Raw genomic sequence first — 16,853 nt, forward strand, 5'->3', positions numbered from 1 at the left:
GGGATAAATTAGGCAAAATTTGTAGATTTCTTCATTGGTAACTGTTAAATGATTCAAAAATCCAATTCAACAGAATGTGCTTTGAATAAGTAAAATTTTATAAATAATCATACTCTCTGGCAAATGTTTTCTGAAACATCTTCCCTTCAGCCTGGAGTAGGCACTTTTTTTTTCCCCCAGAACCTCCATGAGATGAAGTCACACTGAGAGCTTAAGGCATCAGTTCTGTCTACTGGTTCCATATATACATGAAAAATCATTACATTGACATTCTTAAGATGAAGCTATAGATTGTTAAGGGGAGGAAACCTACCAATGTCCAATCCAAAGTGGTGAATTGGCCTTGTGGCCTTCTGCAGTATGAAAGCCCTAATGCTGGCTGGTCCACTCACAGCCCAGATGAACCTTTAGCACAGTGACGTGGAGGTTGTGGACCAGTGCCTGTGCTACAGAGTCCTTTGCCATTAATTATATGTAGAGCTTATTTCTCAACTCTCCTCCATGGAGAGGTTTTCCTAAGGTGAGACTGAGCATTTGCTTCAGGAAAAAGGTAATGACTATAATGCTCTTTGAGAAATGTTTGTGAGTAACCCAGAGAAAGATTGTGCCACAAACAACCATCACATTCGAAACCTTGTCTTTTAGGAAGAGTCTTGACACATTCAGGGTCTATATCCTTAAGAACAATTATAAGCTCTTCATATTTTGATCCTTATAAATAGCTCATTGGTGTCAGTTACTTATGAATGTTTACCCTGTTAGCTAGTCTTTGAACTCCCATAGAACAGGAATGTATGTACATATACATAGACACATTCAGTCTTTATGTCCTGTGCAGGAATCATGGAGTTAACAGCTGAAGGGAAGAACTGTTGGGCTTATGGCTACCACTCTTAGCCTTTGCAGTTCTACTTAGATTGTTAGACTGTTGGGAATCTTTGACTTTAGGCCAGACAACTCAGGATAATCAGAAACAGGCTGCTTAAAGGATAATTAAAACTTTAACTGGTTAATTAAAACTTTAACTGGTTTGATAAAACTTGTGTATTTGAAAATCTGCCATTTAAAAACTACATATATTAGTTAAATTTCCTGATATTAAAAGAGCAGAATATTAAATATATGATGATCTCAGGCAGCTTAAGATTCCAAACACTTTCCCTATAATTATTACAACATTCAGTAAATAAAATTGCAAATATGTGAAGTATAATCAATTGACTTTGATTTCTTTCACGCCCAGTATGTATTAGGTTTGGGTCAATAAATATCTAGTGTTAGTTTATGTTCTTGGTCTTTCTCTTTCAAGAGGAATCTTGAAATTTTACTTGCCTCGCAGTTAGTCTCCTAATAATGCATGCAATGCAGCAAGAGAAAACCTAGGGGGATTTTCATTTGATAGAGGTTCTACATAAATAAGTTGGGTTTGGGTTATTTGACAGTTTATATTGTCTGTAAAAATTATTTTAGAAACAAAGTGATAATTATTGGTAAATAACTAATTGAGTATTTTTCAAAAATCTTTGGTCAAGTTCCAAATCTCTGCTTTTTCTCTTTCCTTTCCTTTTGTTCTCTTCATCAGTTTTCTTGACTCTTGTCATTTTTGCTCTGTTTTCTTACTAGCAACTTATCTATAAAGGCCAATTCCTTAGATGACGGGTGTATATCTGGGTGAGGAGATCATGAGATTTGAACGCAAAGGTAAAAAATGAGAATTGGGCTAAGACAACAAAGTGTTCTAGTTTCCGGGCCCTTGCTTTACTTCCCTAGCAGTGAGATAGTGGCACTAACCTCACAGGGCTCCTGAGCAGGGATCATTTGTTATCACTCTGGAAGTTCACAGGGGACCACTAAAGGAATAAAAGTTTACAATATGTGGTGCTCACTGCCCCCAATTCACAGCTGTCTGGATTGGCTGAGGTGTGGAGGAACAGAAGACCTCATGGTTACTAGTGGTGCCATAAACGGCAGTTCTCATCTCTCTTCTTCCCTTAGATAATACCTTTTATCCACAGTTGTCTCTTTGTAAATCTTTTCTCCTTCCCTTCAGTTATGTCCTTGTTTAAATTTCTTTGTACTATACCAGCCTAAAAGATGAAGTAGTTGGAAAATATAGCAAGAAGCCTGTACAGACAACTCACAAGAAGATGTGACCGATAAACCAAATCCTTTACCCTACTTCCAAGTCTATAAAAATGCAAAATGGAATAGTGGAAAAACATTTTAGCTATGTTTGGGCTAATATTTTAAAAATTAGCAATACCTACCGTGGGTATGGTACAGGAAAGATAGCCACTCTGTCAAATACAGGAGTATAAATTCATACCACCTATTCAACACAGTTGCCAATAGTTATCACATTTTAAAATAAACATATTGTTTGACCAATGTCTATAAATCTGTCCTATGGAAATGCAAACTCATGCAACTAAGGATGAATCTACGTGAGTGTTCATTGTAGCATTCTTAATGATTGACTAAACTTGGAAATTTCTAAATGTCTTTCAATAGGGTGTACTTAAATAAATTATGTTATATACATGAAAGTGGTTTTGCCTTTATTGACATAAAAGATGCCAGGAGTGTATTTCTGAATGGAAAAAAAAATTGCAAAATGGAAAAAAAATACCTGCACAAAATGTAAAGTTTACCTTCTTTTTTTTTTTCAGTGCTAAAAATTGAACCCAGAGCCTTGCACATCCTAGGCAAGTGCTCTACCATTTAATTATACCCACCCCCTCAGCTTTTATAACATAAAACTCTACATGTGGATGTAAGCATGTGTTTAGGTCTGGAAGGAGAAAGAAAAAACTCTTCAGTACCAGTGGTGGTGACTGGGAAGTGAAATTGGGGGATAAGAGAGTAATTTTACTTTTCTGTATTCTAAATAGTTTGCATCTTTAAAATTCTAACAGGCATTTATTACCTCTGTAATTAAAAATAATGAATTCACCATAATAAAAAGAACAAAAATCTCAGGACAAATAATTCTGTGAACTTAAGTGTCCAGAGGCAAAGAGAGCTTTATTCACCTCCAGTCCTCAACTCAGTATCTGGCAAGCAGGAGTCAAAGTGTGTGCATTGTAGGAACCCCTTGCTCACAGGCTTGCTGGGACTCAGGGAAAAGGTCATGGTCAAAAGCCCATTGAACAGCTTCTCTTTCCTCAGTTTCCTTTTTCTTCATCTTCCCCACCCCTAACACTCTTTCCTCATACCCTGGCTGGCCCAACCTTTGACCCAATTCAGAAAGATCCAAATATATACAAACTCTAACTCTTAAAAAAATGTGTAAAGTCTAATGTATAGCTTTCCTCCATTTCTTTGACTTTAAACATTTCGCATATCTGGACTTCAGAGAGATTTTTTTTTTTTTTATTATTGTTTTATTATTCATATGTGCATACAAGGCTTGGGTTATTTCTCCCCCCTGCCCCCACCCCCTCCCTTACCACCCACTCCACCCCCTCCTTCTCCTCCCCATCCCCTCAATACCCAGCAGAAACTATTTTGCCCTTATCTCTAATTTTGTTGAAGAGAGAGTATAAGCAATAATAGGAAGGAACAAGGGTTTTTGCTGGTTGAGATAAGGATAGCTTTACAGGGAGTTGACTCACATTAATTTCCTGTGTGTGTGTGTTACCTTCTAGGTTAATTCTTTTTGATCTAACCTTTTCTCTAGGTCCTGGTCCCCTTTTCCTATTGGCCTCAGTTGCTTTTAAGGTATCTGCTTTAGTTTCTCTGCGTTAAGGGCAACAAATGCTAGCTAATTTTTTAGGTGTCTTACCTATCCTCACCCCTCCCTTGTGTGCTCTCGCTTTTAGCATGTGCTCAAAGTCCAATCCCAATGTTGTGTTTGCCCTTGATCTAATGTCCGCATATGAGGGAGAACATACGATTTTTGGTCTTTTGGGCCAGGCTAACCTCACTCAGAATGATGTTCTCCAATTCCATCCATTTACCGGCGAATGATAACATTTTGTTCTTCTTCATGGCTGCATAAAATTCCATTGTGTATAGATACCACATTTTCTTAATCCATTCGTCAGTGCTGGGGCATCTTGGCTGTTTGTATAACTTGGCTATTGTGAATAGTGCCGCAATAAACGTGGGTGTGCAGGTGCCTCTAGAGTAACCTGTGTCACAGTCTTTTGGGTATATCCCCAAGAGTGGTATTGCTGGATCAAATGGTAGATCGATGTCTAGCTTTTTAAGTAGCCTCCAAATTTTTTTCCAGAGTGGTTGTACTAGTTTACATTCCCACCAACAGTGTAAGAGGGTTCCTTTTTCCCCACATCCTCGCCAACACCTGTTGTTGGTGGTGTCGCTGATGATGGCTATTCTAACAGGGGTGAGGTGGAATCTTAGTGTGGTTTTAATTTGCATTTCCTTTATTGCTAGAGATGGTGAGCATTTTTTCATGTATTTTTTGGCCATTTGAATTTCTTCTTTTGAGAAAGTTCTGTTTGGTTCACTTGCCCATTTCTTTATTGGTTCATTAGTTTTGGTAGAATTTAGTTTTTTAAGTTCCCTATATATTCTGGTTATCAGTCCTTTGTCTGATATGTAGCTGGCCAATATTTTCTCCCACTCTGTGGGTGTTAAGAGAGATGTTTTAAATTACATTTTCTTCTCTTTTTCCTCCTCTCTTTTTATTTCTAATTTGTTGGATATTATCCTATAACTATGAGAGAAAAACCAAGTTCCATTCCAGTGAAGCCAGGCTCAGTTTCAGATCAGTCTACTCATACTCTCATGGCCATATGAACCACTGGGTGACTGGGAACATGCCTGGTGGAACCCAGCCTCTTTTGGCTTCTCTGCTCTTTCCGCAGATGAGATAGCACCTGCCTCTCAGAAATGAGGGTGGTAATGTCAAGATGGCCAAATGGGAAGCACCAGACCCTCTTTGCCCCATGGACACACAATAATACATGAACCAATTTCCTTTTTTAGGAAACCCAGAAATCATTTAAGAGGCTCTTGCACCCAGATGAGTGAACCAAGTCCTATAGAACCTGGTAGAAAGTTTTGTAGCATTCACTTAACCAGATCTCCTCTCCTCAAACAACATGGTAATCCCTCAGTTTCTCTAGGGAGGGAGAGAGAGGAGGAATTATACGTAATGTGTAGACGTCTCAGGAGTTACCTGAGGAACCTGTTTCTGTTGTGTCTGAATCTAAGTCCTCACTGGAAAGGTGCCACGTTGGGGGCTGCAATGAACAGAGGTGATGGTGTTAACTAGAATGCATTCATGTCATATGTCCTTCGCCACCCTCCCACTACCCCTCCTCTTAATGCAGAGTGGGTCAGAACTAACCTCCAACTCCTGGATTTCCCCAGAGGAAGGAAAAGCTGGAGCATACACTCAGTGTTCTGGCTTTTTGGAGGGCTGGCCAAGGTACTGTTTTCTGTCTTCCTGCCTTGGAGCGCTGACTGGACCCAGCATATTCTCAAGCATGGGGACTGCTGAGAGAATAAGCCAAGTGAATAGCTTGCTGTGCCACTGGTGATACAGCAAGCAGAGCCAGTAGAGCTCAGAGGCTTCTCTCTTGAAGGGTTGAGGGGAGATTAGATACTACATCTCATCTTGTCCTGGGACTGTCCCAGAGGACTGGATTCTTTCCTAGCTAACACACTGTGTTTATGGGACCTGACATATCCTTGATGCTTAGGAGTAGATAAGAATGAAAATGAGTTCAGCACCTGTTAACATCTCCTGTGTAGCACCATAGGACAATAGAGTAAGCAAGAAATTATGAGCTCTTAAAAACAACCTGCAAAACCTCTCTAATTGGGAATTCATAAGTCCAGAGAATATTCATCCATAGAAAGGCTTGAGAAGCCCCAGTCAGTTTGGATGATTGGCAGAGATCTTTCCCTGTTTGAAACTGGTCTGTAAAAACTGAGAAACTCAAAATTTCTTCGTATATGGAGATACAAACAGAAAGTAACAAGGCACATGAAGAAACAGAGAGGCAAGGACCAGGCAAAGGAGCAAAATAAATATCAGACACTGACCATATAGACACAGACATCTATGAGTTACTTGACAAATAATTCAAAATAAATGCCACAAAATGCTCAACAAGCTCAGGAAAATGGTGCATGAACAAAATGAGAGCATCAGCAGAGATAGAAAATCTTAAAAGAACCAAATAAAAATTCTGGAGCTATGAAATGCAATCACTGAATAGAACAGTTTACTAGAAAGGTTCAATAGCAGTCCTGATGAAGAAGAAGAAGGAATCAAAAACTCAAAGACAGGTCATTTGAAATTACCAAGTCAGAATAACAAAGAGAAGAAAGAATGAAGAAGAGTAAGGGAATTATGGGAGGCCATCAAGCCAACCTATAGAAACATAATCAGAGAAAGAGAAAGTAGGAAGATAGGAAGAATAAAATGACCCCAAACTTCCCAAATATAGGTAAGAAAGTGGCTTCCTGAATCTAGATGTTTTATGGACCCCAACAAGGAGAACCTCAAAAGACTACATCTAGACATACTATAATCACATTTTCAGATGGCAAAGACAGAGAATTTTGGACACAAGAGAAAAGTAACTTGTCACAGGTAAGGGGACCTCTATGACCATTGGTGGACTTCTCAGCAGGAACTTGTAGGCCAGAGGATGATACATTCAGAGTAGTAAAAGAAACTGCAAACTGAGAATACTGTATACAGCAAAACTGTTCCTCAAAAATGAAGACTGTCTGAGATAAACAAAAGCTGAAGAAGTTCATCACCACTCAATGTGGTTTGTCTTACAAGAAATGATAAAGGGAGTTTTCTCTGTGCTGAAAATATAGGGGTACTACTTGCCATACAAAACACATGAAAATACAAAGCTTACCAGACAAGGTAAAGACACAGACAAATATGGGATATGAATTAGTGATGAGTAAATCACTTAAACTGTGTTTTAGAATTTAAGATGAGTATAAAAATAAACCTCACTATTAAAATATGTTAATAAATGTACAAAATAAAAGATTTCTGATATTGATAACAAAGTGTAGGGGGTAATGAAGTAAAAGAATTTTTGTACTTGATTGAATTTATCCACATAAATAGATTATTATAAATATGTTTTATTTAAGTCCAATGGCAACCACAAAGATAATGCTTATAGAAGATACGCAAAAGAAAATGAAAAGGAGTCAATGAATGTCACTCCAAGAGATGAACAAAACAGAAGATAGGAAGAGAGGAAAAGAGTGACAAAGTGCCAAGGCAGACAAAATGAACAAAGTGATTTTGTACAAAGCAGTAATTACTCTAAATATAAATGGATAAAAGTGCTTGATCAAAAGACAGAGTGGCTGAGTGAATTTAAAATAAAAAAGATTGAACAGAATACTTCTTACAGAAGATCATTTTAGATTTAAGAATGCATGTGGGCTGAAAGAGCAAAAGGAGGGAAAAAGATATTCTAAGAATTGGTCTTTCTTCAAGGTCAACACAATTGACAGACCCTTAGCTAGACTAAGGAAAAAAGGAGGGGGAAAGCAAAGTGCTTATAATTATATCATATAAAATGGACTTTAAATAAAAAACTGTCACAAAAGCAGTGGAGGGGGTGAATTCAAGTATGATATATTTGATACATTGTAAGAACATTTGTAAATGCTACAGTGTACCATCACCCAGCACAACAATAAAATAAAAACTGTCACAAAAACCCAAAGGACGTTCTATAATGATAAAATGGTTAATCCACCAGGAAGATATAACATTTATAGATATATAACACCCAATCTCAGAGCCAAATATTTGAAGCAAACTTTGATAGGATTGAAAGGAGAAAGCAACTCAACAATAGATTTCAGTACTTCACTTTCAAAAATTGATACAAGACTGAAGAACCATAAGGAAACAATAAGAGCACCATAGACCAAATGGATGTAAACAGACACATACATTCAACCCTAAAATAATTGAACCCAGGATTTTAAAGTGGTATTTTCATTCCCATGTTTATTGCAGCATTATGCACAATAGCCAAGATTTAGAAACAGCCTAACTTTCCATCAGCAGGTTGATTGGATAAAAAAGTAGTGTATACATAGAGTAGAATATTAATCATTAAAAAAAAGGAAGGAAATATTGTCATCTGCTATAATCCTTGAGTACATTATGCTGACTTAGTCACAGAAGGACAGATGCTGCATGATGCATTTAAATAAGCTACTTGTAGTAGTTGAGCTCATAGGAACAGGGAGTAGAGTGGTGGTTGTCTGGGGTTAGGGTTAGGGACAAGGGGAAGTTGCCAGTGAATGTAAAGTTTCAGTCCTACAGGAAGAAAAAGTTCTGGAGATCTGATGTACATCATTGTGCTTATACTTAGCAGCAATACTGTGCTGCATACCTAAGAATATTTGAGAGCACATTTTCACATCAAGTACTTTTCACAATAATAATTTTTAAGATAGAATTAAGCTCTTGAATCCATGAGGGAAAATAAAAATTAACCAATAGCATTTGGGACATATAATTTTATATTCATTGTGTTCCTACCATTTTATTTGGGCTTAAAAAGTAATCTGCTATTATTTCACAATGAAAGCGTAGGCAAATAGGAACTTAGAAGGACATGTGTAAAGATCTTGTCAGAAGTAAGTGGAGATTTTGGTCTATAGACAACCAAATATGTAAATGCTATAAGCCATAACTTTACCTCTGCCTACCCCCTTCATGGAAGGCAAGACCAAATTTAGGAAAAAACCTAAAGGTGTGAGTCCAACCACAGGTTACGCTCTCTAAACACCTACCTTGCCGACAAAATTCTTTCCTTGGTTGAGGCTGGAGATGAATTTGCTTGACTTTACCCAGCAACACACAGAATCATCTCTCTCTTAGTCTCTGACTTCCTCATGGTCTCTCTTTTGCCTTCTTTTAATTAGCAAATAGGAAAACTTGTTCTTGGAATGTTTCATGCTATCTTAAGTGAATAGCTTGACACATTCATTTGAAGAAACTTTTGTGACCACTTGTGATCTTATTATAAATTTGATTCTTGTTCCTTTCTCTTGCATACTGATATGTAGTGCATTAGGCACTGCCCTGGACAGTTCAGAATAAATCCAGCAGATTCCCAGAGCCCTTCTTTGGAATTTGCTCTCCAGGTAGTTCAGGTAGTTATTTTCATTGCCTTTTTGAGTGACTGTAGCAATTTCATCACAGTGATTTTTAAATTCCTAAACTGCAGACTTCTTAAGGGTGGGGATGTGATCTGTCTCATTCACCTCTGCATAACGAACAGACAGCAGTATTTTGAAATGAATTAATGCATGACTGAATAGCTACATAAAAATTTGGGGGTTTTCTTAATTTTTGTATTAGACTTTTAAAATCATTTGGCTTTAAATTTGGGTTCTCTAAGAAGCAAAACCCAAAAATTGAATTTTTAGAGAAAAATACTTGATTATGCTTAATTTCTTCTTCACTTACTTTTGCTTTCAAAAAAAAAAAAAAACCAAGAACTTTTTTTAAAATTTTCTTTTAAAAACTTATAAAATTCTGAACCCTTCCAGAAGAATCTTTCTCTCAGGCTAACATTAAAATGATTCAACATTAGACTGAAAAAAATCAGATTTTCCTTTTATTTTGATTAAAGCTGAGTACTTACTAAATTTTAGATCTAATTTGGTTATGTGAAAGTAGTCATTCTGAGTAGGGAAAGGAAAGATAAGGCCCTTGCAATAATTGGTTCAGGATCAAGTGACTGATGCATTGTTCTACCGTCATTCTTGCATCTTGATAGGAATAAACTTGTTATTCTCATTTGTCCAACGAGCAAGCAACTGAGCTAATGCAGTAAAAATATGTAGATATTTGTTCCTCTGTAAGTCTTATCTTCACTATATTTTGGTAAGTCTATGCATACCTAGGTGGGGAGGAAAGGTAGCTATTTAGTTTGTATTTTACCCACCCATATGTGTTAAAAACATTTATAAGGTCTGATGGTGTTGTCTACTGATAGCCTTGCCACATGAGAGAAAAGATGGCCACTGTGTGATATGTTTATAGGGGCTGATTAGGTTTACGAGGTTTAGAGAAAACTGTGCAGACCTCTCCCGGGCATGGTCATAAAGGTGGAAGTAATTGTCAGTGAAATATTCGAAGTTTTTAAAAAGATTGTGAAAGTGCTGACATATATTACTATAATTTCTTACAATGTAATATGTATTATTAGAGTAATTTTAAACAAATTGAAGTTTTATATATAAAATATTACAAATGTTTACATTAATAATAGTAAAAGTGGTAAGCAACAACTCTCTAAAACAGGAAATTTTATTTAAGTAATAAATATTAGGCCAAGAATTATGTTAGGTGCTTTTGTGTATATTACTTGATTTCTAAGTGTATAAATTCGATAAGTAATAAATACTTTAAGGTGGAGTCAAATTTCTAGAGTTGTGACTTTACCAAGGCTCCATCACTGATAAGTCTATGAGGGGGGCGATCTGTCACTAAACCACTTAGCAGATGGCGTTGCCTAAAAGATTAGAGGCAGTGAAATAATAACATGAAAATGTCCCAATGATAGGTGGAAAGCAGAGTGCAACATTGCACATCACATCTACTTAGTTAAAATAGTGTGTTTAACGAAATGATCAGAGTAGCCAGGTATGGTGGTACACACCTGTGCTCCCAGCACTAGAGAAGCAAAGAAAAGAGAATCTTGAGTCCAAGACAGCCTGGTGAGATTCTGTAGAAGGGAGGGAGGAGAGGAGGGAGGGAAAAGAAACCATAGTAAATGTTTGTATGGTGTCACTCCTTTATTTTATAAAATGTCTATAATTGTGGATTAGCTACTTTCCAGTGAAGTATCATGTAGAGTACCTTTGGCATGAATTTAGTTCATTCATTAGTACATCTAAAGCCTTAATGTCTTCAGTATGCTTTCTGAAAGTTTGCATGTTTATTTGAGCTTGTGTTCATTTCTTTTTAAATTTCAGATCATCAAGTTATTGGATGGAAAACGATCTCAGACGGTGGGAATCTTGATATCTAGTTTACACTTAGAAATGAAGGATATCCAGCAAGGTACGTCTTTTCCATCATTTCCTCCCAACTTTTAAAGTTTGTGTAGATTTTTTAGTATGCTATTATATTAATTGTACAAAACAGTTGGCTGTAGAGTGACATTTCATACATGTATATTAAGCACAGAGGGTAAACTTATCATATTTACCCTCTGTTACCCCTTTACACTACCCACCCTAACCCCCTCCTGCTCATTCCATCCCTGTTCTCTAATGTTCTTTCCAACTTTCAAATCTTCTTTCCAACTTTCAAATCTTCTAGACATTGTATGGAGAAAAATTTCAAACATGTACAAAATTAGAATGCCGTAAGTCCCATGTAAAATTCTTCTTGTAACCTAAAAAGTAAACAGAAGAAATTTTATTTGTATGTATTTTTCTTAGTTTCTGAAAAAGTGAGCCAAAAAGCCACCATACCCTTTTTAAAATTTTTGTTAGGTTTTGTTGGCAGTACTGGAGTTTGAACTCAAGGCCTTGTTATTGCTAGTCAGGCACTCTACTACTTGAACCATGTTCCTAGCCCTTTTTGCTTTAGGTTATTTTTCAGATAGGGTCTCATATTTTTGCCCGGACTGGCTTCAGACCACAATCCTCTTACTCACATCTGCGGGACAGCTAAATTACTAATGAGTGCCACCACTCTCAGCTTATATATATTTTAAAGTTATACTTTCAAATGTTTGTTGAACTTAATTTGATTTTTAAAAATGTAAATCAAACCTCAGACAGGGTAGAGTGATAATGTTATGTATTCCACTGCAGTGCATGTGGGCGACACTAACAGCTGGCCAGCTGACCTTTGGCCTGCACTGAGTGCCAGCCCTGTTTCACAAACCATGCTAGCGACACTTAAGATGAGACTCTAGGCGGGTGTGGGGTCTCATGCCTACAATCCCAGCACTTGGGAGGTGGAGGCAGGAGCATCATGAGCTTGTGGCCAGTCTGAGCTACATAGTGAGTTCCAGGGCAGCCTGAGCTACAGAGCAAGAGCCTGTCTCACAAAAAAAAAAAAAAAAAAAAAAAAAAATTCAAGAGTTTACTGGATGGTGGGATGTGTGATCATCCCAAGATTACAATAGAATTACTAGGAAATATTAGAGGCAGTATATTGTAAAACCTAAGATGAATCTTAGTAGTGGCCTGTGCCTGTAATCCCAGCCACATGGGAGGCAGAGATCAGGAGGATCATAGTTTGAGTCCAACCTGGGCAAAAAGTTAGGAAAACTCAGCTCAACAAATAAGCCAGGCATGGTGGTCCACGTCTGCAACCCCAGCTATGCAGAAGACATAGGTAGGAGGATCATGATCCAGGCTGCCCCAAACAAAAAGTAAGAGACTATTTGAAAAATAAAGTAAAGCAGAAAAGGGCTGGGAGCATAACTCAAGTGGGAGAACACTTGCACAAGGTCCTGAGTTCGAGTACTGTAAAAAAATAAATAAATGAAAGGTAAGTGAGTCTTTGAAGATGGAGTGGTGGTCACACAGGAGGACTTCTGATTGAGGAGAGAGCGTGAAAAGTGGGCTGTCCAGTGCACGTCAGTGTGAGTTGTTCTGGGATAAAAGACCCAAAACACAGGCAGCACCCAGACAGGGAAGGGCTGTGGATGTATCATCATGAGGAATCTGCACATTGGTGCATCAGTCATAGGGAGGAGAATTTAAGGGGAGCAGTATGTCTGATACTGCAGGTGGAAGACAGCCACTAAGGCCCTGCACACCCCAGCCAAACCTACATCTCTTTCTTCCCTTGTTCCCCTCTCACTGCCCTTCCTGCTATGCACAGTGGTCTTCCTTGTTCCTCCAAAAGGCCAAGTTCTGTCCTTCTCCTGTCTCTTTTAAAGCACAACACATTTCAAACGCATGGCAAAGTGAATTACCCATATAAGATACTTCTCTAATCCCCTCTCTGTATAGCTAGCTCCCTTCTTTACTGTAGGTTTCAGCTTAGATGTTAGCTTAAGGCCTTCTCAGATCTCCCTTCCCTAATGTAACTCACCCTAAGTTAATTCTTTTATTTTTTTTTACTCAGTACTTAATATTTTATTTCTGCACAGAAATAGAAGAATAGAAGCTCCAAGAGGGAGATTGCTCACTGCGATATCCCCAGCACCTTGTGTTTATGTCTGGCACATAGGCAGTGACCCTCAAGTGCCTGTTGAATGACTAAAGGAAGTAGAAGTGGAGGTGGATGAATGTGTAAGAAAGGAATTGTAACTGTTCAGATGATAACTAATGGTCAGAACTAAGGCTGCACCTGTAGAAATGTCTAGGAAATTAGGCACAACATGTGAAAAGAGTGATGGAGAAGAAACAGGGTGGTACCTTAGATTTCGCCTTCAACAAGAATGTGTGAGGTAGACCCCTTGGTATCTCTGGGCCATTGAGGAAGAACCACTGCTCAGGATGCATGGAGTCCAGTGCTGTACCGTGGTCGCTGGGTTAGCTTTTCCCATAGTGCCCTCCATGTTCCACTAATGGTGCCTTTCAACAAATCTAAAACTTTCACTTTACCACTTCAATTAGCACACACTCACATTAGCCTTGCTTTTGAGGGGTGCCATTTGCCTTTTGAGAGGGAGATTTTCACAAAGTGGAGATCAAGGGAACATTCAGCAGATCACACAGAGATTTTTAACTCAGCTCATGATAACAGAGGACTGAGAGCTTCTCCACACCCTCAGGGCTGCGTAGTGGCACATAGGAATTTAAAATTTTTGCTTTGAAGTTTCTTTTGACTCTTTTTATTTATTATTTTTTGACTGTGCTTGGTCAAAGCCACATGTAATAAATCTGTGAATAAGGAGGTGCCAAAATGCAGAAACTGGGAGTACAGTAGCAAAAGCAGCTTGAAGCGGAAAAGTCAGTTTGAGTGTGAGGTGACGGGTTATGTGTAAACCAGTGTTCAGCAAGCACCTGAAAAATCCCAGCCTGGTGCTAAGTGGTCAGGGCTAGGTGGGAGATACAACAAACTTCAAAAAGTTGTTCCCTACCCAGAGTAGTATTTGCCATCTTTCAGGACAAAGCTAAATCCTATGCTGCTTCAGTCCAGATCACTGAGTCCCTAAAGGATACTTCCAGAAGGCTGGCCAGAGTACCCAAAGAGCTTGCATTTGACCCAGAACAGACTCTGATAAATGGTTTGCTCACTGCTGGTTTTCCATCAGCTGGATGGGATGGCGTATATGTAAAAGTATTTGGCATCTGTGGATGCAAATCAGTGTTTTCATTTTGTGTTCACAAGTTCCTCTTATTCCTGTCCTAGGGGAGATGAAAAATTGCTGTTGACTCTTCTTGATATAAACCTCCCTATGCATTGCGACAGACAAGGTGCCAGAAATCTCCTGGCATTCGTGTGGAATTTCCCGTACACTCAGAATCTATATTTATAATATTTAATCGAACATCAAAATAAAACATTTTTCATTTTAGTTCCTGTTGGTCCAGATCTTCAGTGTGAGAGTTCAGTGGCCTCATGGCCTATCTTTCTGTTGTGGAATGTCCATGAGAAAGGAATGCCAGCTAGTGAAATGAGCCCAGATCTGAGAACACCCATGGGACCTTGCCCCCTTTTGCCTTAATCACTCCAGAAATCTATGTCAAAGTTTACGGGACTTGTCTAAAGCATAAGGAGTTTAATCAGGCATCCAAAATCTATCATAGATTATTTAGGACTTTCCTGGAGGAAAATCTCACTTTAGACTAGAAGAACCACGCTCACAAGGCTTTTAGTCTCCAAAATTTTATAGTTCACCCCCACCAGAACAAGGTGTATTTCCTAAAACCCGTACATTATATATATGTATGACTGAGCATGCACAATATAAAACATGGAAAATGCGAATTTTTGTATTTTTTTCTTCATTTTTATTAGGATATATTAGTTGTAAAGGGGGATTCATTGTGACAATTCTGAATAGGCTTACATTGTACAGAAAATGTGAACTCTTAAAAGAATTTTTTGAGACTATTGTGAATGGGATTGCTTTCTTGTCTGCTTTTTTCAAAGTATTTCTTGTTGCTGTATTGAAAAGCCACTTATTTTGTATATTGATTTTTGTATCCTGCTACTTTGCCAAAAGTGTTTATCAGGTCTGAGAGTCTTTTAGTGGAATCTTTAGGGTCTTTTACTGATAGGATTATATCATCTGCAAAAAGGAATAGTTCTGAAATAAAAGAAGATTAATAATATTTTTAAATGTCTTGCTGATTTTTACAGCTTTCAGATTCTTGTTAGCTAATACAACTAGGATGAGATGCGACAATAACAAATCTAAACTCACATTTCAAATATTTTTCTTGATAAATTCTACTGTATTTATGGGGCTTAGCTTGTCGGCAATTCTGCTTTGACTATCCTTGTTCTTACCTTGCTCAGTGACTGATAAAGTGTCTACCATTTTTATTGTTGAAGGATTACCTCCATCCTGGGATTTCTCTACAGCAGTCTTGAGGCCAACTTGTTAATTTTCTAAAGTTTAGTGTAGTTAAAAGCAGATTTTAGAATTAGTAAAAATAAACAAAAAGAAAACCTTTATTTAAATAGTCTGCCTGAATGTGTGGTTGGCACATATGAAGGAGTTCGCCCACCCAAAGCAGCATGCAGTCATGACCGGATAACACACCAAGTCAGTCAACTTAGTATCAGAGCTCAATTTTTTAAAAATTAAACAAAATAAATATAAACCATAGCTCTAATACTTCCCTTTTCTTTCCTACCCTCCCTTCCTCCAACTGAGCCTAAAACACCTGAGCAGCAGGGCTCCACCTACCTCTTTCTGAATCACTACACACTCTGCATTCCTTCCTTCCCTGAAGAACTGAGTCCCAATGCAGAGGGTGGCTTTGCCTTCTATTTTACCTTCAGGCAACTGATTGAGACCATCCAATCTGCCTGGAATGTAATTTTGGTTTAAAAGAACCAGAACTAATGGGAGAACAGAAGCAGCTTAACCCAAACTGTTTCTCATTCCACTGCCCTCTGGAGAACAGAGGGGACACTAGAGGGACAGTGTGTGAATCCTATGCTCTGTGCCCTTCTTTGAGGTTTGAACCATAGACAATTTTAATTGTTCCATTTTATAAATGGTGCCTTGGATACCTTCAGGCATAGTGCATGCCTGGGCTTAGGCAAAAATTAGGAGGTTTGCTTTATAAGATTGAGTGATTTTGAGGGCTTTGGGATAGATTAGCTAAGTGTCCCTTTTGTGATTGTCATTTCTTCCATCCCTCAGGCAGCTCATATTTACTGTGCCTTTTACACTTGCCCCTCATTTCAGCAAAGCCTAAGTGAAGGTCTTCACCAGCAAGCGTAACGATGCACTATCAGGTTCAGCAATGTAGATAAGGCTGGAAATGACGTTCCCTTCAAATTTCATATTCTTTATGTATCTGGAACTAATTTTTGTTGGTGATTTTTCATTTTCCTGTGGACCTTTGCTTCCCTTTTTAGTGAGTTTTAGCACACAATGTAAAAGTTAAATTATTCCTATCTTTTCAAGAAAATTAGACTTTATTTCAGTAGACTTTATTTAAGATATAGCATTTTCCTTGTTTTTGTTATCTTATCTTTGAATTAGCATGCATTAGTAATGTAAGGGGATTCCATTGTGGTAATTCCATACATTCAATACAGTGAAGATAAGGCATCTTCAAGTTCCAAATTTTTAAGAGAAATTCTGTGTGCTATATCTCAGTTGCAACACTGATTATTTTGAATAACTACAGACAGTTTAAAAAAAAGATTCACGTTTGGTCTTTTATCACATTAAATTGAAATAGCATATTAGAATTAGTATTAGTGATCA

The 16,853-nt window shown here is 37.9% G+C and overlaps 1 protein-coding gene across 9 annotated transcripts in view; it reads left to right on the forward strand.

The window, feature by feature from the left end:
• The window catches only part of Fmn1 (formin 1), a 375,832-nt gene that overhangs the window by 229,509 nt on the left and 129,470 nt on the right, over nt 1–16,853 (forward strand). For all 9 annotated transcript variants that reach the window (XR_012445380.1, XR_012445381.1, XM_074065588.1 and 6 more), the window contains one exon: nt 10,963–11,050. Coding sequence is in view for 7 of the 9 variants with exons in the window: in XM_074065588.1 (XP_073921689.1) it covers nt 10,963–11,050 (88 nt within the window). In the remaining 2 variants the exon portion in view is untranslated. The remainder of the gene's footprint in view (nt 1–10,962; nt 11,051–16,853) is intronic.

The sequence above is a fragment of the Castor canadensis genome, chromosome 2 (genome assembly GCF_047511655.1).
Source record: "Castor canadensis chromosome 2, mCasCan1.hap1v2, whole genome shotgun sequence".
Lineage (NCBI taxonomy): Eukaryota > Metazoa > Chordata > Mammalia > Rodentia > Castoridae > Castor > Castor canadensis.